At 41.4% G+C, this 23298-nt stretch overlaps 1 protein-coding gene across 3 annotated transcripts in view; it reads left to right on the forward strand.

The window, feature by feature from the left end:
• The window catches only part of TMEM108 (transmembrane protein 108), a 185466-nt gene that overhangs the window by 65752 nt on the left and 96416 nt on the right, over positions 1-23298 (forward strand). For 2 of the 3 annotated variants that reach the window (XM_083468390.1, XM_083468394.1), the window contains exon 3: positions 18416-18501. In XM_083468390.1, the coding sequence (XP_083324516.1) occupies positions 18462-18501 (40 nt within the window). In that variant the 5' untranslated portion in view covers positions 18416-18461. The remainder of the gene's footprint in view (positions 1-18415; positions 18502-23298) is intronic. The other variant, XM_083468391.1, reaches the window with a different exon arrangement.

Below are 23298 nucleotides of genomic sequence, written 5' to 3' on the forward strand. Positions count from 1 at the left end.
CAAAGCAAAGCAACAGATGAAAGGCATAAAGTTAAAAAGAAATAAAAGGTGATAGTTTAATTACGGTAAGAGAATTAAACCAATGTAAAAACAAATCTATTAATATGCAGGTTGTAAAAACAGCACAGCACTATTAAAAGTCCTTTTCTTAAAACAAAAGTCATTTCTCAAAAGCCCGTTGGAATGAAACAGTCTTCAGCTACTGAAAGAAGCATGAGAAGGAAGCCAGTCTGGCTTCTCTAGAAAGGTCCAGTATAACCAGCAGGGACACAGTCTCCCTGTCCAATTCACAGTGTAAGTCATCCACCAAGGTGGCCGAAGCCATCTCTGCCCCACAACCAGGTCTGAAACAGGATTGAACTGGATCTAGATAATCCATCTGTCTCTCTATTTTGTATACCACCCTTCATCTGAAGATCACAGGGTGGTTCACAACGTAAAAATTCAGAAACCCTGGGAGCTGAGATGCCACCACATATTCTAGTACCTTGAACAGAAATTAAATATTGGAGGCTGGACGATAATTATCCAGTAAGGTGGGATTCAGGGAGGGCTTTTCAGTAGAGGTCTTATAACTGCCCCATTTATTTATATGTATTGTTGTATGTAACTGTAAATGTTGTACGCTAGTTAATTTAGGAAACCTGGAATGCATATGTGTAAAGTATGCATATAATAGGATATTTATAGCGTGCATAAGATGCATAATTGTTAGTGGTTTTAATGGAACTGATAAAAATAAAATTTTATTATTTGTGAGATCAGAGGGCAAGATGGGAATTGGAAAGAATGCATGCAGATAAGATCAACTTTGAGATTTTCAGAAAATTCCATCCCTACCAGAAAAACATCACTGTTTTCAAATAGTTCAGGAGCCTATTACATAAGCTCATTTGCAACCGTTCTCTCATCACAATTGCAATGTTTAATTTCTTTGTCATCTATTATATCAGGTCTCTCAAAATCATGGACTGTTGTCCTTATTTCTCCCTGAAGGGGAAATTTTGCTTTGTCTGTAGCTGTTCAATTCCCCTCCTCCTCTACCACCAGCCAGATATGTTGTTATGTTAAGCAGTCGAGCATTTCTACATGGTTTCTCTCAGCTCAGTCGTCCCCAGATAACACAAATGGACAGCGCTGTACATCAATCTTAAGCACAACAAACAAGCCAAGAAAATGTCGTGAATTTGGAGCTTGGTAGATTGGTTTTTAATTGAGTTTATTTTAAAAGAATTAAAAAACAAAGTGTATCTCCCCCCCTTCTCTCTCTCTCTCTCTCTCTCTCTCTCACACACACACACACACACACACTTACACACTTCAAATGCTTGCACTATACTGCTAATGCAATGGGAGCAGGTGGCTGATACATACATAATATGGTTGTGTCTACTAATACTCTAATTCAGAATCTCTTGAGGGGATTAATATCTAGACTCTTCAAAATGATATATTGTCAAAATCTGATTGGCAGCATCTCAGTTCATCTCCCCAAAGAAATTGTGTTATCTTTTTTGCCAATCTTCTTCCTTTGTATTGTTTTTCCTTCCCACCTAGAAAACTTTAAAATCATTTGACGTACACATCTCTAGTTAATCAGCAACTCAAATAAAATAACTTATTTTAAGGCTATAAGGTCAAGCCTCAAGATTTAACTAGCTTTTTAGGGTGCCTTTATGGTACAGTACTTTAGGTTCTCTACAGATAAAGGAAATTCAGCACTGAATGGTTATTGCCGAATGGACGCAACCCACCAGTCAATCTTCCATGCTCTTGACCAGCTCCCATTCATGTTAATGGGGCTAATGGAGAGAACATATTAGTGGATTGTGTCCTTTGTGTGTGTTGTTTGTTTCTTTGTGGTATCTGGTGACATTTCCCCCTTGATAAATGTTCCGGGTATTATCCAATGTTAGTCATACTTAGAGTTGTTGGCATCTGTATCTTATTCAATCTAATTTAAACAGATCTTAGTCAAGGAGTTGTAGTTTTGTAGGTGAAGTAGGAACAAAGAAGTCCCATAATCTTTTAATATCCCTACATCAAGGATGGGGAGCCTGCAGACCTCCGCTTATTGATAGACAACAACTCCCACCATCTCTTACAATTGACTATGATTGTAAGGGACTGAGGGTAGTTGTAGTTCAACAACAACTGGAGGACCACTGTTCTATATCTTTAGGGCAGATGAAAATTGAATATCATCTTGTCATGGAAATGCAGAATTTAGGAAGGTTTTACCTTGTGGTTTTTATGTCTGTTATGCTGGTGTTATTGGCATCAGAGGTGTCCAGAAAAAATGTTGGCAACCCTAAGAGATGCCCTTACCATCAGGTTTCTTTCCACCAGCTTTACCCCTTCAATCACGTGCCTTTCTATAGTACACTACCCCCACAGTTCCCCTTTATACCTCTCATTCTGTGGCTAGTTATTCTCCATAATCCATTCTGTTCTGCAAACACAGGTGCAATCCACCAATTGACTTTCTAAACAGAAAAAAATCATTCACATGTAGCATTAACTGTGCCCCGTAACTCAGATAGCACAGAACTGACCTCAAGTCGGTGGGCACCAGCTGAGCTTTCAACTTCAGAAATGAGAATAATCTATTAATGGGCCACAGAGTTTGTTGTAGGTGGATCTAACCTGCTCTGTCAGGGGTGGGCAACCTATGGACCTCCAGATTTTGCTGGACTACAGATCCCATAATCCCATAAACCATTGGCTGTACTGTCTGGGGCTGATGGAAGTTGGAGTCCAACAACATCTGCAGGACCATAGGTTCCCCATGAGTGCTAGGCACTCATTTTGGTTTAGAAATGAAGATATGAAACAGCCTAAGGCTGCCTCACAAGCGGATTTCCTAGAAATGCTCACAGCCCGCAAGGCTGAACTTGGGTTTTCCCCAAAGCAGGGCAGGTTTTGTCAATTTCCCTCTCGGCATCCTGCTATATAAGTCTAGTTACAGTGCTTCTGTTCCACATTTCATATAGTCTTCTGGACATGTAGTACTAAAACTTCAGTATTATTATTAAGCAGCCTGTGCATTTTGTTAAAGAAATAAATGAAATGAATGCCAAGCTCAAAAGCACTACTCTTTAGATCATGGCCAGGTCCTTGCTGTACCTGGTAGGAGCAGATGTGTCAACTTTTCGTTTCCTCAAGATACTTCATGGGCCTTTGGGGCTTAAGAGTGCCAATTACCTGTGAAATAACAGATGGCCTCTTTGATTAGCCCAGATGAGTAAAAACACAATTGCCCCTAACAAAGGATTGTGATTAGTTTAGTTACACAACAATAGAAAAAACCCGTAACAGCTGTACTTAGAAACAAATGAAGGGTTTATTTATTTATTTCACTTCATTATCTTCTTTCATCATCACACAATGCCATCTTAATATTAGGACCACAAATTGTACAGGTTCCTTTTCACTTCTTTTTGGCAAATCACTTTTTGCAATTAAAGGAATGGATTAATAATTGCTCCCCAAAGGAGCGGTAATAAAGGCTTAGTGCGGGTTTACATATAATTATTGCATTTGTTCCAAAAGTCTTAGCATAAATCATTAAACATATGTTTTAACTAATTTCTTTTTAAGTAATCTTCCTCTTAAAAGGATTTTCTTTCTTCCTCTTTTGTATGTCATTCATTTGGTGGTTCTGTGCATTTTTTTTTTTTTTTGGTATGCCTGATAATGACTATAGTAAAATTTGTTAACGGTGTACAAAGGCGTGTTGCTTCATCAAAGACTTTCCAAGGATGGGCTTTTCTGCAGGCATAAGCAAAAGATAAATAATAAAAGAACATGCTCCTGCATTAGACACTAATACAGTTGAATGCATTAGTGCAAGGTCTGAATACATTCATGAAAGAGGACACGTACCCCCCCCCCGGTTCAACCCTTTTCCAGTATCCCTCATGCGTGCTTCCATGCTTGCAATTTGTGCAGCTTGTGGACAGTTCTAGCAGAGGGGAGTTCCACCCAGTTTGGGCAGTATCTTCCATGTGCTTTGACATAATCACATTATGCAATGTCAGCTGAACTGAGAAAAATGACTGCAGACAAAGTCCCAATATCTGTCCCTGAACAAGTTGTGTCTTCTGTTTTAGAGATAGAACACAATGGTGCCATTAGGGTTGCGCTTGGAGGCAAAGGTTTGGACATCTGTAGCCCATATTTGCAGGGAGTGGGGGATGACATGTTCCTGCTCCCTTAGCTGGTTGCCCAGATTACTTCCAATCTCTCACTAAAGTCACTGCTTGGAGCCACAGCTTTAATTTTCAAAGGCAAACATGTTGGTGCAAAAAGAAAATATAGAAGGGAGAATTACTGGATGCCAAGATCCAAGTTTGGGGCAAATATTCTTTGGTGAGAACCCCAGCAGAGATTTAAAGTCACAAAAGCAAAGTATGCAGCAAACATTGCTGTTTGAAAAGTTTTTCTTCCTTTCCAGATGCAATTTTGTCAGGCTTAGCTGTACTTTTGACATGTGTCAGTGCCTATAGAAAGAAAACAGAGCCACTTTCCCAGTAAAAAGCAGGCCTTGCTAAATGGACAAAGCAACAGGGTGGAAAGGGAGGTAGGGAATCACACAACAGTCGTAGGACTAAATCCACATTGCAGTTCCACAAATCTTATTATTTAGAACTAAACCTTAACTTGCAAAGCTTTATTAAAATGGTCTTGCACACAAACACTTCTCTTTACTTATTCATCCCTTGTCCAAGTATCTGAAGCTAATTTGTCATGTTGACATAGAGAGAACCAGGATTATTCAACATTGCACAGCAAGTGAATAATACTCAGTAAAAGCCAAGGAGATAAGTTGGTCTGATATTTACATTTGTTTGGGATTCTCCCGATTGATCTGGGGGGAAACCCACATATATTTTCAAAACAAACTACAGCATTTGAGGTACAATAACTAAAATAGAGCATACATTTATAATTTGAGAATGAATCAATTCATGGAAATTATACCTTCCCATTTTTAGCTGCAGCATCTCATTTCCTCTCGTCGTATTTCTAATGGTGGACAAACTATTGTGCTGTATAAAATAGGAATTATTTATGACCAGGCCATTGACTTATGATCCGTTGTTTTTTAGAAGGGAATAGCTTCCTTTGACATCTAACCCTGGAGCTCAAGGTTGAGATAAATAAAGGACATTCCCAATGTAGGAGAGGCCATAATAAACCTTTTTATGAAATGTCAGATACACACACCAGTACAATACCCTCCTCTTTTCTATATGTTGGTCACACAGCCCTCCAAGGCAGAATAAGTCATATTTTGAGTTCACTTTATTTCCCCACCTCTTCTGGCTATATTGAGTGCATGATTATAGGAAAGGCAGTAAAGTGCTTCCATTAAAAAGAGGCTTAACCTGCGAGACAGAGGTCAAGGCACAACCTTAATCTCCATGACACAACTGTTGTATATGTGAATTCATCTATCCATCCATCTTGCTTTCAGTCGGAGCACAGGTTGTAATCATTTCACAGGATAGTGGTGTGGGAGGTTGGAATCAGAGCTTTTCCATTCCAGATGACACAAAAAGATTAAAAAGAAAAAGTCCAGAAAATAGCCCTGTAGTCTCTGCCACCCACCCCCCAAAACTAGGATTGGAGATAGGATCATACAACAAAAGTTGTTTGTCTTTGTAAAGGAGATTATAAAACAGCAGAATATTGGTGTTATTTCTTTCTGTGGTTCCTTGTTAGGTGGTGATTTGGGAGTGATTTTGTTTTCTAAGGTTTCATTAGTAACTCGTGCACTGGAATGACACAATAAGAGCTGCTTAGCATTCAAATGTCTGAAGCATAAGGCATATATAAAGATAAATATTTTTAAAAATAAATATTGTAAAGCATTTATAAAATTGTGCAGTCAGGCAGGGTTAGCATGCTATGCAGTGGTACCTTGGTTCTCAAACGCCTTGGTACTCAAACTACTTGGAACCCAAACACTGCAAACCTGGAAGTAAGTGTTGTGGTTTGCAAACTTTTTTCAGAAGCTGAACATGCTCCGTTTTGAGTGTTACGCTTCCGATTTGAGTGCCACACTTCCGTTTTGAGTATTACGCTGAGGTCTGTCTGTTTTTGCTATTTATTTTCTGTTTTTGCAACTCTTTTTTTGTTTTTGTGACTGTGTGGAACCCAGTTCAGCTACTGATTGATTGATTGATTGATTGATTGTGTGACTGCAGTTTATTGCTTTCATTTTATGGCTCAATGGTCTGGTTAGATAGTAAAATTTGTGTTAAATTGCTGTTTTAGGGGTTGTTTTTAAAAGTCTGGAACGGATTAATCCATTTTGCATTACTTTCTATGGGAAAACGCATCTTGGTTTTGGAACACTTTCGTTTTGGAACGGACTTCCAGAACGGATTAAGTTTGAAAACCAAGGTACCACTGTACTGGCTACTTGTGGTGCGTGATGTCATAGGCACTGGTCAATAGATACTTATGTTGATACTCAAACATCAGCAGTCCACACAGCATTGCAATGAAACAGAAAATGAAGCAAGAGCTGACTGGGTGGAAGAGAATCACATTTCCCCAGAAATAAAAATTACTGCTTGAATGCAAAGAAGATGCAATTTTGCCATCTCAGGAGAGCAACTGCAGGGAGAGTTTCCTGCTTGGCAGGGGGTTGGACTCGATGGCCCTTGTGGTCTCTTCCAACTCTGTGATTCTATGAGACATTTGTATCCCCCCACAACAGCTGAGTAATAACTACACATCCATCACGCAATAAAACAATTGCCTAGAAATGCTCTCAGTGTTCAACGTGACTGATGTTCTTTCCAAGAGTAAATAGCTGTTATGAAAAGAATAATTCAAAGGAAAACTACTTTTTTTTAATATCCATTTCAGTTACCTTGAAGAAGCAAATCTGACTGTTCAACTGAAATCCTAGTGAGGACTGAAAGATTTATTTCAGATTTCATGATTCTACACCACTTTATATTTATCGATTGCATTATTAGATGGCTTTCACGTTAAAGTCTCCCTTTGTGTAAACAAGGGGGGGGGGGAGCAGTGTCATGTCAGAAGGCTCCAGTCTGAGCTATGTAAGTTTATCTGAATATCACAAACAAGCCTGCATGTGCACACATCCATCTTATAAAGTAAGGAAACAAGGATTCATTAATCCCAAATGGAATGTCTGTAAGGTCCTAATGTTCAGGCTCTGATGTTTCAAAATCACAAAATAGTGCATCTAATGAACCGACCTGGATCCTGTGAACATCATCAGAGGCCCTTCTTTGTGGGCCTCCTCCACGAGACGTCTGGAGGGTGACAACATGAGAACAGGCCTTTTCTGCAGTAGCTCCGCGTTTGTGGAACGCTTTCCCCAGGGAGGCTTGCCTGGTACCTTCATTATACGTCTTTAGGCGCCAGGTGAAAACATTCTTCTTCAATCCGGCTTTTGCCTAATGAACATTCTATGTCCTTTTAAAGGTCTTTGTTGGGAGCTGTGTTCTAGTGTTTTGTTTTGTTTGTGTTTTTGTTATTATGTATTTTGGTTTTTTTTGTATTTTTATGCAAATTTCTTTGAATATAAACAGTATTGTATGCAATTTTGCCTAGCGTATACATGACTTGGCTGGACAACCACATTGCAGAAATTCAAGGAAGGGCAAATTTCAAGGGATGGTTGTCTTTTGCCTTGTGTATTATTTTGGTGTGAATTCAGTAAAGCGGCCTTTAAATGTGAACTGAATTGAACTGGATTTCTGCCCCATCTCTTCATCCAACCTTTCATCCACAACAAGACAATACCAACGCAACATTTCACAACAATGCCTTGTCAGCACAGCATGCTAGTAAAGGTAAAGGGACCCCTGACAGTCCAGTCGCAAACGACTCTGGGGTTGCGGTGCTCATCTCGCTTTACAGGCCGAGGGAGCCGGTGTTTGTCTGCTTCTGCAGACAGTTTTTTCCGGGTCATGTGGCCAGCATGACTAAGCCGCTTCTGGCGAAGCCAGAGCAGCGCACGAAAACGCCGTTTACCTTCCCGCCGGTGCGGTACCTATTTATCTACTTGCACTGCGTGCTTTCGAACTGCTAGGTTGGCAGGAGCTGGGAACGAACAACAGGAGCTCACCCCGTCACGGGGCCTTGAACCACCGACCTTCTGATCGGCAAATCCAAGTGGCACAGTGGTTTAAACCACAGCGCTAACTCCCCACAAAATAAACCTGCATCTTAAACATAGAAGCAGTCATGACAGAGCGTATTCAGAGGTACAAATATGTCTATTGTCTTCAGCAACCTATAGTCTATCTATCCTGGCCTGTGAAAACATACCAAAAGTCTCTCTTAGTTTGTATGTGTGCACTGAATTTGTTGGGTGATCCAACCCATAAAATAGGATTTACACAGCCATAACATAGTAGTTCCTCCCCTTCCTCTAATGGCTTATTTCATCTGTAGACAATCTGCATAATATAGGCAGATCTGCTTATGAGCTTCTCAGCTTCTTCTGATAGTCCCATCAGGGGCCCTGATGAAAGGGAGAAACCTTCAGATACAGATGGGGAATCATCCTTCATCTTTCATTCTGCAAACTGCCAAACAAACAGAAACCCCCATAGACAGGGGTAGGGGTTGCAAGAGTAGAACTGCAGCCCTTAACTGCAATTGATGTTCAGATGCAACTCCCACTGGGAACTGGTTCAAACAGATTTGCTAATGGTGAATAAATAAGAGCAAAATAAATAATCAATAATGCCCAGTACTTGTTGAGTCAATTGAGGTGGGGGATGGAATTCAATACTGTGAAGTATTTTGGAAAGGATGGGAAGAAGGGTAGCAGTATCACATCAAGGGTTTCTTTTTTAACTGACTGGTCACTTTGGTGATTTTGATTGACTGGCAGCTTTTCACGGGTTGGGGGGAAAGGTTAGGAGTTTCAGACCCGCCAGAAAGAGAGCTGTGAGTAGGTCACCCGTCCTCATTTTGAAGGCCAGAGAAGGCTGCAGGCAGAGCCTTTTCATCCACACTTCCCTGCCATTCTCTTTTCGTTCCTTTTCTACTTGAGCAATTTTCAAAGGCCCCCAAATTGAGAGTAGAAAAGGTGGGAGAGAAACAATTCGTTCCTCGCCTCCAGATCTAGTAGTGAATTTAAAGGGGAAACGTGCAGGAGGGGGCAGAAACACCTTCAGGTTGCAACCTGTCGGTTTTTAACCTCAACTGCAAGTTGCCTCCTCCCATCACCTCCTTTTTACAATGGTTCATTTGCAGCTTAAGTTTTTTTGTCATAAAGAAAGAAATAAAATCATAAAGATGCATTTTGAAGTATAAAAGGGAATTATTTACATAAAGGAGACATTTTACATCTGCTGGGTGATACAGTATTCCTTTAAAGTGAGTGTGATGAAAGGCTCCTGAGCACGTTTGTCACATCTGAAGTCAGAGCGTTTTATCGCACATTGAATATATTAGATTTAATCACACGGAGACTTTGAATCTTGTGTCGGGTCATGGGCCCCTTATTTGCAAGGCCAGCTCTGATGCTTTGTTTATGAGCCCAAATGTGAACGTAGAGCTGAAGGGAGGTTTGAGCTTAAATCAGAGATCAGAGCATTCGGTGTGATAGGTAGCAAGTAGTGCAGAAATATTCTTGATGGCTGCAAATTTGTTTTAGGGCCCCCCACCCCTGAAATCAGAGCAAATTAAAACTTGACATTATTGGGACTTGCCTACACTGCAGGGTAGCTGCCAATTCCCAGGAAAAACAAGTGTGTGTGTGTTTAGGTCACAATGTGCGTGTCAGACATGCCTTGCTCCAGACATACAATTCACCATGGTAGGTATACACTGGTATATTTGTAGAGCCCCTCACACCTGCTAAACACCTGGACATGGGGTTGTGGCAGGCTGGCCCACAGGGCTTCGCAACCCCCTGCGGGATTTACAATTTGGGGCACTGTAAATATTAAGCGGGATATCGTATTTTGGCAGCCAACTAAAAGGTTTGCAAGAACCCAACCAGAGAATAGAGAAAATACTCACCCAAGAAAAGACTACTGGATAGGGTGAGCTGAGCAACCAGTGAAAACTTGATCAAGAATAAGCAGTTAACAAGCACAGAATAACTTTTTCATAGGTGTTGATGAAGCAGATGTTTATGTACACATGGTCTGCTGAACAATGGCTACTCATGTGCAGGATCTGATTTAACATTCCAATATGAGGAAGAAATTCGGAGATGGGGGATGTTGATCACTTTGTAATGCAGCTAAGCATTTCAAGCAGGACATACTCGTATACTGAACCAAGTAATTATAAACGTGCATGTTACAAAGGAAGTTAGGCTGGCAAGGACATGAGCCAGGGCTTTTTGGGTGGTGGCCCCACAATCTTGGAATACTGTCTCATGTTATATTAGGGAGTCCTCATCCCTGGATATTTTTATACAAGCCTAAAAACCATGTTACCTTGGCTTACATAAACTAATAGTTGCTATGGATCTGATTGTGTGGACTGGTCTTGGTGGCTGTATTGCTAGTTTTAACAATATGGGTTTGTTTTGTTAAGATGCTTAAATGTTGTTTATTATTTTATTGTATTATAATGTGAACCACCTGGGGAAGACTTTTTATTCTAGATTGTGCATGAATTTATTAGATCAAAAAAATTCAGGACCGCCACCAGAAATAAAGGGGAGACACCCCACCAAAAAAACCAGTCCAATGAGGACTGCGTATGCTTAGTGTATGAATAATGCTAATGGACTGTTAAAAGGAATGGAAAACTGGGAGGGACATTGAGGGTCTTAAGCAGACATTCTCCACACTGCAACATTTTGTTGCAGGTCTCAGCAATCTTTTCCATAATTCTGCTGATTTCTGTTTGTCAGGGCCCTGAATGATGTAGGCTTGAGATGCTGGTTGCAAGGCTCACACAATTGAATGCTCTTGCATATATTTTTTAATAGTTTTTATTAAAGATTTTTTTTAAAAAAATCCCTAGAGCTAGATGTGAAGGAGAATGTTCTAGCTCAGCCATAATACCTAGTTTGTAATGCGCAGTGGCTTTTTGTTTTCATCTGTTTTCCTTTGATCTAGGACACTGTTGGCATCTTCCTCCTTCAGACATAATGAACGATGCAGTGTTGGGGACCTGTCAGCTCCACTGGACCCTTTTGTTTTCTATTCATCATTATGTCTTAGTTGTCCTCTTTAATTTAGCCAGAGTTCAGTGTGGGGCAGAGGATGGAAATCACTCGTTGCAGAAGACAATACCTTGGCTCTGCATGGAGATTTCACACATCCATTTATCATCATGTGTATATTTATACACAGCAGATGCAGCTGTTAGGATTAGAAAGAACATTTAAGGTAATGATTCCTATAGCTCATTCAGCGATTAATCGCTTATCTATGGTATAGACCGTTTCACTCCATAAGACGCACCTAGTTTTTAGAGGAGAAAAACAAGGAAAGAAATATTCTGAACGAAACAGTAGGTGTGTGATTTTTTTGGTGCAGGCTGTAGCCATGTACATGCTATGTGATCTGATGGTGAATTTGGGGTGACCCAATGCAAAAATCCCTGAGGATCCATGGGCTTTTACCTCCCCCCTTCCAGGCAGTCTCCTTTATCGCTAGCGTCCCTTATCTCCCTCCTGATCGCTGACTGATCAGCTGCTTCCTTTCAACACCCCCTTCCCTCTTGTTTGCCTTAGTGTCTTTTCCATAGCTGGAGCAGTTTTTTGCCCCTCCTTTTCTTCTAATTTCTCTCCTCATTACTTTAGTCTTCCTGTCTCCTCTCCTTGCAAGTTTGCTGTCTTTACCTCCCCGCTCCCAGGCAGCCTCCTTTATTGCTAGTGTCTCTTATCTCGCTCCCGATCACTTGCTGATCAGCAGCTTTGTTTCAACACCCACTTCCCTCTTTCAAAAAAAGAAAAGAAAGAAAGAAAAGCATGATCTGCTTTTCTCCCCTGGGCAATTCAGCTCCAGGGACCACACATTCGCTCCATAAGACACACAGACATTTCCCCTTACATTTTAGGAAGAAAAAAGTGTGTCTTATGGAGCAAAAAGTACGCTATTTTAAGGCCAGCATAGGCAATGCCCTTCTGATGTTGCTGAACAACTGCTCCCAGAATTCCTGACTGTTGGCTGTGCTGGCTGGGACTTGTGGGAGTTGTAGTGTAACAAATCTGCAGGGCCACAAGTTGCTTACCTTTGCATTAAGCAGCTGCTATTATTATTTTAATAACTCTGTCTCCTTATGTCCGACACATAACATCAAAAAGAGGTCTCTAATTGTCTCTGACATTAGCTTTGAGGAACAAGGCACTTACCACATGTGGATAGTCCAACCTTTGAGCTGCTTAGTCAGAGAAAGTACCCTTCACCCCACGTTAGGAAAGCTGGGTCGTACAAGCAGATGAACAGATCCCATTTACACAAAAACAGAGATTAAAATGCAAATTGATTTCCACATTTCTTTCTTCCGAATATGTACACGATCCATTTGATCTGGGAAGTCAAAACCAGTTGACTGAAGCCCTCATTTGTCCACAATCACCCTTGCATTAGTTGAGGCGAACTGCAGTGCATTGGCTTCTGTGGCTCCTAGAAACTATTCCCTCTTAATCTTGTTCACGTGAAGATTTTTGTAATCTCAGATGCATTTTATCTGTTGGAAATCCAGTTACGAGCCGAAATGCATAATGATACTATTTTTTTCTTTTATTTGCTGTTAATGGAGATAGTCCCCCCTTCTTCTTGAGAACTGTATTTTTGTATTGTGTTTGCTGTTCCAAAAAACTGGTAGCTTTATTTTTATCAAGTATACCCACCCAAGAGGGCATATTCCAAATGCTGAAATATTTATGATTTCAAAATTGTTGCACCTGGTTTTTCCTTCCTTTTTGCGTGCAAAACATTAAAACTAATTAATGCCATTCTTTATTTCCTTTATTTCCATTTCTGGCTTTCTGTTTTCAGCAAAATTGTGCCATTTTCATGAGAAAAATGTCACAGTATGAGAAAGCTGAAAGCTGTGGGGTGGGGGGATATATGTAGGAAATAAACATCATTTCTGCTTTCACAGATATTCAGGACCCTAAAGATGGCTGCTCAGAAGTAAGCCCTATTTAGTTCAATGTGATTTACTCATAGGAAGGGTTGGGGAAGAAATTTGATTAAAATTTAAAGGTGAATCCCCCTAATTTTCTCTTTCTGAAACAGAATGCAAATTGGAATGCAGCCAGCCTTCAGCATTTGCACTTCTCCAAATTTCACAATGCAATTCTCCAGCTAAGTGATTTGCACAAATATGCATATACTAGGATCAAGTATAAAAGCATGTGTTGGTGAAAAATGATATACAAAAATTCAGTATATTGTGCAAAAATAATATTTTCAAAAATATGTATAAGGCAAAACTGCATACAAATATATGCATATTAGGAGAAATTGACACTAAACTGCTAGTGTAGTAAAAATAAAAATGCAAACTGAATCAGAACTGGGGAGAACTAAATTTAAGATTAGAAAAATGAGAAACAGAGGGAAACCCAGTTTGACAGATTTGCCCATCCTTAATCCCAGTTATAGTTTGCAGCCTTAGAAAAGCCATGCTTATGTTGCTTTAGTAGCATTTGATCAATTTTGGTGTAGCCTTGCAAACTTTTTCTTCCCTTCCAATCTGCTTTGTTTTCTTTTTTCATCCCGTTCTGTATTACTTTCAAAAGTAACTTCACTTTTAATATTTTACCCAAAAGGATCCATGTCTGCTCAACTGAATGACTTCACTTATATTTATAAGCTATAAAGCCAGAGTAGGATTTGACCCAAAGGATCTTACTCAGTTTATTTCATGGAGTTTTAAGTATGGTTCATGACCATTAAGTGGTCTGGTTTTTTCAGCTGTTGGCAGAAGAAAGACTGACATTTCTAACCCAAATGTCTCATGGTTCTTATTTGTGCACAAGCCAGTTCTTGCCTCTCAGAACTCAATAAATTATCCAACTCCTATTTAAATACAATAAAAACTAGCACAACAACTTATACAGTGGTGCCCCGCAAGACGAATGCCTCGCAAGACAAAAAACTCGCTAGACGAAAGAGTTTTCCGTTTTTTTAGTCGTTCTGCAAGACGAATTTCCCTATGGGCTTGCTTCGCAAGACGAAATGTCTTGTGAGTTCTTGCGAGTTTGTTTCCTTTTTCTTAAAGCCGCTAAGCCGTTAATAGCCGCTAAGCCGCTAATAGCCGCTAAGCCGCTAATAGCCGTGCTTCACAAGACGAAAAAACCGCAAGACGAAGAAACTCGCGGAACGGATTAATTTTGTCTTGCGAGGCACCACTGTACATTATTACATAGTGCAATCGACAGTAGTTGCTTAAATGCAAGAGGCAGTCATGCATTGGGAATAGTAAATATACGCAAATATAGTGGGCTCTTAGATATACCGTATTTTTCGCCCTATAGGACACACTTTTCCCCCTCCAAAAATGAAGGGGAAAATGTATGTGCGTCCTATGGGGCGAATGCAGGCTTTCGCTGAAGCCTGGAGAGTGAGAGGCATCGGTGCGCACCTACCCCTCTCGCTCTCCAGGCTTCAGGAAGCTGTCCACAAGCCTCTCGCGCCTGGCGGGAGGTCCCGCCGGGCGCGCAAGGCTTGTGGGCAGCAGCCCGAAGCATGGGGCGAGCTGCGGAGCCCGCCCCGTGCTTCGGGCAGATGTCCGCAAGCCTCGCACGCCGGGCTCGCAAGGCTTGCAGGCAGCAGCCTGTTCTGGGGGCTGGGGTCAGGGGAAGCTCGGGCTTCCCCCGCGCCAGCCCCGCGCCCGGGGGGGGAAATAATTTTTTTTCCTTTATTCCCCCCTCAAAAAAAAACCTGGGTGCGTCCTATGGGGCGAAAAATACGGTAAATACTGTATTCCTAATAGTGATTAATATAGAATGGTATGCTGGGTTGTTCACATGTATTGAAAAATTAGTCTGTCTTTTGGAGGCAAAAGCCAAGCAACACTACAGGTTAGTGCATGTTAATAGCTGGCTGTATTTTGATGGTCACCACAAGGCATCTGTGGCAGGAATAAACAGGGAAAAATAAGCCTGCTGTAACTATACAGTACCCTGTCTCTCCTCAGAGTGAAGCTACTTAGATAGCAAATTCATGTCTAAGGCTTTAGAATGTTTATTCACAGTATATTAGTACAATCCTCCTTTTTGCACATTTAAAGCAAGGATGGGGAACCTCAACTTTCTGGCCCCCAGTACTGTCCTCAAGCGACACCCCTTCTTCCCTGGCCACACCCTTCCACTGTAGGCTTGCCATACGTCTGGAAAATTCCAGACATGTATGGAAATAGAATGCCTAAAATAGTGTCCAGGGTTGGTTTCCCCCCAGGGTTTTTCTCCATGGTGAGAGCTCCAGCCACCCATGGCGCTGCTGCTGCTGCTGCTGCTGTTGGCGCTGGCTGCTGCCTCCCTCACTTGGCTGTGCATAGCCACCCCATCCGGGAACCACTTCTCCAAGGCGCAGTTGTCCCAGCTCAGTGTCCCAAGCGTGGTGGGCTCTTGCCACAGCCGCAGTGCCAGCACCTGGCACACCTTTCTGAGGGGCCTAGACCCGCTGTTTACATCTTTGAGCCTGCCCTCCTGGCTACAAGGTGTGAGCATTCCTGCGCAACAACTCCCACCATCTCCTGCGGGTAAAAGGAAGGCAACATGGGCTTGTGTGCAAGTGTGTGTGTGTGTGTTATTCCGGAAATCGGAAGCGAAAGCATCGCTTTCACTCTCCATGAACTCTGTGATCCAGGGAGGTTGGGTGGCCTTTGGCCCTAGCGGAATAGGCTCCCCCTACCCCCCACTCTTGGCTGGAGGTGATGCTATGGGTGCAGGAGGCTAGGCAGGCTCCTTGCAGGCAGCAGTGGGAAGGGAGAGCAGGTTTGAAGGGGAGCCACAGAAAGCAGGGCAGCAGTGGCCAGAGGTGCACTAGTTATGGTAGCTAGCTGCATTATTACACATAAGGGTTAACTTTTCCCTTTAAAAAAAATCAACAATTTTGGGGATGTCTGGATTTTTTTACTTTTTGAAATATGGCAAGCCTACTCCACAGGGTCTTCTTTGTATCCTTGTTGAGTGTTTTGCCTAGGTAGAATGTGGCCTTGGACCTTGCTCATACTTCCAAACTGCCTTGATGGAGGGCAGAGAGGCATGTGCGTCTGTGAATCATCTAGTCTGCTGTACAAAGGTTCATATTCATTGGTCTGCCCCACAGGCCACCCCCAGAAGGTACCCTAGAAGGAAATGGTGGCCCTCAGGCTGAAAAATGCCTCCCACCCCTGCCTTTAAAGCCAGCTTGATGTGGACAGACTACGTCAGTGGTGGAATAAATCTCTTAGATGACATCATCATAATCATTATTATTATTAATACCCTGCCCATCTGGCTGGACCTCCCCAGCCACTCTGGATGGCTCCCAGCAGATTAAAAACAGAATAAAACATCAAACATTAAAAACTTCCGTAAACAGGGTTGCTTGTGAAGAAATATATATATGGGGGGGTGAGCTCTGCCCCTTCTTTCTGTACATGAATAGGAATTCCTGCACAGGGACTATGCATATGCGCCCCAGTACACATAGGATCTGAGTCAGGATGGATCTGATGGATTGAGCAGTCTACTTCCAGTCTGTGTCAGCTTCACATGTTCATAAGCCTGTTAAGTCCTGGTTTTGCATTCATTTGCATTTCTTAAAAAAAATCTGAATGAAAATTCATATTGAAATACATCTATGAGGTGGTGAGAACGATGGCAGAGGTTTCATCCTCTGCGAAAAGGACTCAAATGGACCACTTCCGTCTGTGGACTTCCCTTTCTGCTAATGGAGGGGAAGGTCTACAATGTCTAACTGCTCCTCAGCAGACCTCCTCAGGAACTTTGGGTTGCTCTCTTAACATTTAAAAGCCCTTCTTTGAAACTATTTACCTTCAGGATAACTCACTTTATGCACAAGATCAATGGAACATAAGTAAATATTATTTTATTTAAGTGAAAATGATGTCTTCCCTTAAGGAAATATTGAACCATTTTCACATTCACAGCCAGTTTTAAAATGAAATTGAGAGCAGAAAGAGAAAAGGGAGATATCCAAATGAGAGTATTCTTTGTCACCATGTGTATAAATAGCTGTAAAGTGATAGCATAAGTGAATGTCTCGCCTCTTCCACAGGCAAATGGAGCTAATAAAAGTGGCAATCCTAGGAGACTTCCATCTACAAATCAAATTTGGTCCTCCTGCTTTCATAAACTCCTGGCATTTAATCAGTGGTGGAGTGCTGTTTATTGGTTTGGCTTGCAGTGCAGATGCCTTCAAGATCATCTCTTAAATAAGCTCCGAAGGAATTATAGTGGAGTGCATTGGAATAGCTTGCAAATGCCTTGAGTTGGAAGACAGGGAGAGAAGTTCTTATGAGAAATAAAAGGTATCAAGTGCCTAAAGATTGTTAACTTTTTTTTTTCAAGAGTTGGCTCTTCAGCCTGAAGTGGCAGGCTCTGCAGTAAAGCTCTTTGATAGATGCTGGTGGAGGCTTTCTGGATCTGGTTGCAATGACAAAAGATAATGGCTAGGATTCAAAGACCTGCATAGGCTTACACAGATTCCAGTGAAATGTTTGACACACAGAAACACCGCCACCCTGCTTTATTTAGCTGCCTCCAAACTGTTTTTCAAATTTCCCTTGGTTTCAGAAGCAGGTTTCCCCCCAATAAAAATAAGTCTTAAAACCCCCGTGGCTTCATGAAACTAATGTAATGCTTCTTTGGATCCATGTGTTTTGGTGATAAGGATCTGAACACAACAGTCACCTATAACCTTTGTTATATATTTCTTGGGTGCCTCCTGGAACTGCTCAGAGATCATTATGAATTGGTTGGGTGCATGCCAACTACTAAAATTACTGGGTGGGTGGGAGGAGTGGTGATACTAATTCTCTGTAAGAAACATCAGACAGATGGTTATGAAAATCGTGCAGGGGTGGGGGATATGTGGTCTTGCAGATGTGGGCTGGCATTTTTATACCAGCATTGCCAAAAAATGTGCATGCATGAGGAGCACCCGTCTCACAATCAACACCCTTGATGAATGGCTCCCAATCTGTATAATAAAGAGACCCAGCAGCAGAAATACTCAGTTGTCTGCTTCGTTTTAATTCACATACCTTATTTTTAAAAAACTCACAGTTGTCAACTTGGTCAACCAAGTACGACACAGGGACTCTGCAACCTATTTCGACAATTTCTGATTATGTTTTTTTAGCTGCTTGGAAGGCCACAGAGGCCACATAGACCAGGATAGCTCCTTAACAAACAAACGCAAAAGCAAACAACAAACAAACAAACAAACTTATTCATATCCTGTCCTTCTTCATCATCTTCTAGACAGAATCATGAATAAACTGCAGGACAACCTGGAGCAGATGATACCATGAAGAGAAGTTTACAAGTCCTCTATTGCCAACTGCTTAGTAAGTAGACAGTCATCTGAATACTTTGATATTCTCTCTCTATTTTAGGTGTACTTACTTTGGATATGAGTAATGCTACTCTTGCCACCCCCTTCTCCCCCCTCTTAATGTTCATCAAAATTTATTGTATTTTTCCTTCCATTGTTCATCTCACACAACCCACCTTATCGCTTTCTTCCCTTTTCTTGGGCTCGGGGTTAAGCTGTTAAATTGTGTTCTTTTAAGGGCAAGCTAGTGGTGATAGCAAATGGATGCCTCCATGTGTCTTAGAGTTGGATATCTGCCAATTTCTCTTATAGCAGTTGTCTGAACTACTTGGGACAACCTAGCCATGTTGCTAAATGCCTGGATGCTGCCAAATGCATGAATGCCTCTGATAACTGCTTAGAGGTTTTGATGATTAAGGGGTATATATAAAATAAATAAAACTGCGGCTGCAAATCGTAATTCCCAGCTCCTCCATAGTGTTTAGAACGTAACTGTGTGCTGATGTTTTCTCCCCCCCCCCCTCGTTCTCAGTGATAAAAAGGGGAGGCAGTATAATGCCAGGCATAGGTGTCCGGTCCCAGCAAGGGTTGAGGTTGAGGTGGTGAGTGGTCTTTGGCACAGGCACTTACAAACAAGGTGCCATCAGGAAAGGTGGAGTCACATCCATTTCCTGGACAGAGGAGTGTCTTAAGATTTTGACTAGAGCATTTCCTTCTGTGCTGTATAGAACTGTTGATTCAGCAGAATGGTGGCGCAGTCATTGGTTCCTGCAGCATGGAAGTGATGGGGCATTATTAAGAGCATTGTCTTGAGTCTGAGGAAGATGGCAGTACATAATACATTCTCCAGTTTGGGTCTGAGAGCTGAGAACAGCAACTTCCCCAAAAGTTGTCTCCACCTCCCATGAGTTTTCCTCCAAGGAAGATGGCAATGGGGCCTGAAAACACAATAGGATGCAGGTAAATTCTACCAGATGTTATGATGGGGGAGAACAGAGCCAGATGTGTATTTCTTACTTTTTGTAGCAGCTGTACATCAGGTCACATTTCTAATTTTATTTTATTTATTTTTTCAAAAAAAAAAAAGAATTTTGGTTTTCACACTTATCACATAAAAAAGATACAAGAGAAAAGAAAAACATTACAATACACAAAAACAAAGAAAAACAAAATTATTACTTCCAAATCCTAATTTCATTACATTGATAACTGACTTCCTCGAATCCCCTCTAACTGAATTTCATTATATCTCCTATTTAGCAGTTCTCCAAATTCGTATTTCTAATAATATTAACTTCTTTGACATTTCTAATTTGAAGGTGTCTCTTTGTTCCATGCAGGACTTGTTTTTGACCTTGAACTCTCAGATATAATCTACTAGTTTTATTGTTGTCATAGTAGCCGTACTTTGCATATTTGCAGATGAAGAGTTTGTTTATCTTTAGAGCTGCTAAATAAAGTAAAATTAAAGGGGATAAATATGTACTCAGTTCCTTTAGTTTAGTTTAGTAGGTTTTATCTGTTGATAAATGTTTTATATCCAAACCTTGATTCATGTCATCAAATTACTTTCCGCAAGCTACATGCCATGCTATCTAATTCCATTAAAAGTTATTAGGTGTTTTAACTGCTATGGTTATTAGGAATTCTTTTGTGTTCATTTTTTACATAGTGATGGAATGTTTCTAGTCAGCAATAATCTATTTAGGGATTATGTATTTATGGAGCTATGGTATGGCAGAAAGTTATTTTCACATGTTCATAATTCACACAGTCTGAATAGATACATAGGATGTACTCATCTGTTTGCAAGTGAGGTTGAAAATCATTTCCGAAAAGAGGATTTCAAGTTAGTTTATGAGGGTCATTCCCAACCCATTTATGAAAGTAGCACAGATTAAGATGTTTTTCTATTTACTGTTATATTCATCACCACAAGATAATTTAATAGAGTTTGAGCTAATGAAAAGATTACATCCCAAGCTAATGCTAATTCAAGCACTGGTGAATGCAGTACTTTCTATAATGCACCTAAAATTTACTTCATCTGCACATAAGTGATTAGTGTATTATTATTACTGATGTAATTCACTTCATCTGAGCATAGCAAGCTGCTTTATTGGTTCACCTTGCTCAGTATTACCTGACTAACAGAGGTTTCTTCCTTGACTTCAAATAGGAGACATTCCTGGAGGTGCCAGGAATTGAAACTGGGACAGTCTACTTCCAAAGCAGATGCTCTGCCACTGAGCTTCAGCCTTTTCCCAACTGTACTTTGGATACATAGGCTACAAATCTTAGCCTTTGCATTCATAAGCCAGAATCTACTTCAGCTGGTGCACGCATGCAGCTGGCAGGTTAGGGCAGGGATAGCAATATAGTGCTGCAATTGTAGTGCCATTTACCTGGGAGAAAGCCCCAATGAATTCAGTAGGACTCACTCTGAGTAGACATGGTAGGGGTTGCACTGGTAGGAGATCAAAAAGCAGAGATAAACCATGGATCACCCAGCAGCTCCTCAATTCTGGCAGTCCCTTTTAGCTTGCTTTGCTTTTTGGTGGGTAAGCCTGCAAAACTGTCAACCACGTAGAAGCAGGTTGTTGTCATGTGGTGATGCATATTGCAAATTATGTGTATTATGCAGATGTAAGTCACAGACTGAAACATTCATTGATTTTTGCATGGCTTTTGAGAACAAGCTTCTAGGTTTCTAAAAAGTATTGGAAGCAGAATATAAAAGATGTGTCAGTCCTTTCTGTCAATGTCCCTGATTGCAAGATTTGCTTTGGGCTTTTAGTGTATAAGCTTTTCAAGAACAGAAAAGAGATAAAAAATACAGAGATCCTCTCAGGGATTTCAGTGACAAAAAAAGTACTGATGTGTTGTCATATAAACAGTGAAAGTGGCGCAACTTGTTATTAAAATACAACTTTTTCAAAAATGTGAATTTCAGCGCAGGTTGAGTGAATGAACAAGCTAATTTTTTTTGTACTATCTGTACAATGGAGCAGAATTGTTTCATTCTATCACTAAAGCTAGTTGGGGAGCGGGGAGAAGAATCTGTGCAGTATATTTGTTTGGAGCTATTGTAAAAGTGTTCTTTGTCCCTTACAGCAAAGAGATGATCTATATGTCTGTTTAATTTCCAATAAACTAGTTTGTTTATGCCTGCTAGGCAGACTTTCTACTTTAATGGGCCTGTTCCAATTGCTTTTCACACACTCCAGTTACCATTCATAAAGAGTAAGAACATATTAGACATGAATAGGGTTAGAAGGTTTTTATTCTGGAACTTTAATCCTCAAGGAAGCTGGCTTAATGTTGCTCTGTGAAACATAGTCTCTCTCTCTCTCTCTCTGGTAGTAAAAATGTTTACTGGGTTTTCTAAAACTGGTTACTAGTTCACATAAAATAACAGCTATAAAGATATCACCCTAGCCCGTGATCTTGGCCACATTTATAGGGAAGCCGAAACCCATTGGATCTACATGTAATGTTAAATGATGCCAGAGTCCCAGTGAAAATGCTGCTATCAGAGTGGAGGAGAAATTTCAGTGAGAAATGTAGGCTTGATCTTTCTGCTGAGTGAGAGCAAGTTTCAGGATGGTGTCGCAGCATTCTTCCATGAAAGATTCTCATAAATTTACCACCTACCTGCCTCGCCTCCTACTGATCTGCAGGAATACACATGGGTTCATGAGAGCATTACAATGGGCCACAACGGGACATCTATACAGTCTTCCTATAACCCCATCCAATATGGCTGTGCACCAGATTCGCTCCAGGTCCATGCCCCTAGCTTAAAATTGGACCTATTCACAGGGATTTTGGCATTGGCCAAGTTGGGTAGAGACATCCATGGGTTGCTGTTGGTCAGGATGCATGGCCCATAAGGACCCAAGGCTCTGGGGGTGGGGCATCAGTCAGGAAGGAAAAGCAGGCAGTGTTTGTGGAAACCCCATGTAGAGGCTCAGACCAACTTGACTGTGTCTTCCTGGGAGAAGGTAGAAGCCCACAACCACCTGGTACTCCCTCCTTCCTGGCACTCCATCCCTGAACGGGTACCTCACACAGGATTGATGCCTGTGTGCACCAGCTGTGGAGCCATCACACTTTCCGGTTGCTCCTTTGCAAGTGGCTTCCCTGCAGAGAATCTGCTTGCAAAGGCACACCCTACAATTGACCCCTCTGCTCTCGATCAGGGGAAGGGAAGGAGACACATGTCCCTCTACCATTCCATGTACAGTAACCAGCTGAACTGGCAACCAAATTTTAATTCAACGTTACTGAAAGGAGAGCATCTTTCACTACATAAAAGGCAATGTCACAACAGAGAGGAATGGTGGGGAGGGGCATTCAGGAAGAACAGCTAGGAGTTGCAGCTGTTGCCCCCCAGCACTGCCCACATGAGGCAGATGCCTCATTTTGCCTAATGGTAGGGTTTCCCTGCATCCAGTTGTCAGGAGCTCGTCCTATACTCGAGTAGGACCCTGGCAGAGACACATGCCCAACTGGCATGTTCTCTCCCTCCTGGTCGTTTGTTCAGGAGCTTCAAAAGCTTTCTTCAGCCCGAACATCACAGTGACTGATGCCAACACACTTAGGGATCTGGTACACTTAGGGATCCGCAGAGTCTTCGCAGCTTGCATAACAGACCTCAGCAACTCAGCATTTTGGCTAATCTACTTTATTTACATATAAACATACACAGAGCACTGTAACATGACTCCCTCTCTCTCTAGCATCAGACAGCAAAGAGAAAGAACAAAGTCCCACTTCACGGAACACAGTAACGCAAACATCCTGTCTC

The sequence above is a fragment of the Podarcis liolepis genome, assembly GCF_965112155.1.
Source record: "Podarcis liolepis genome assembly, chromosome: 12".
NCBI lineage: Eukaryota > Metazoa > Chordata > Lepidosauria > Squamata > Lacertidae > Podarcis > Podarcis liolepis.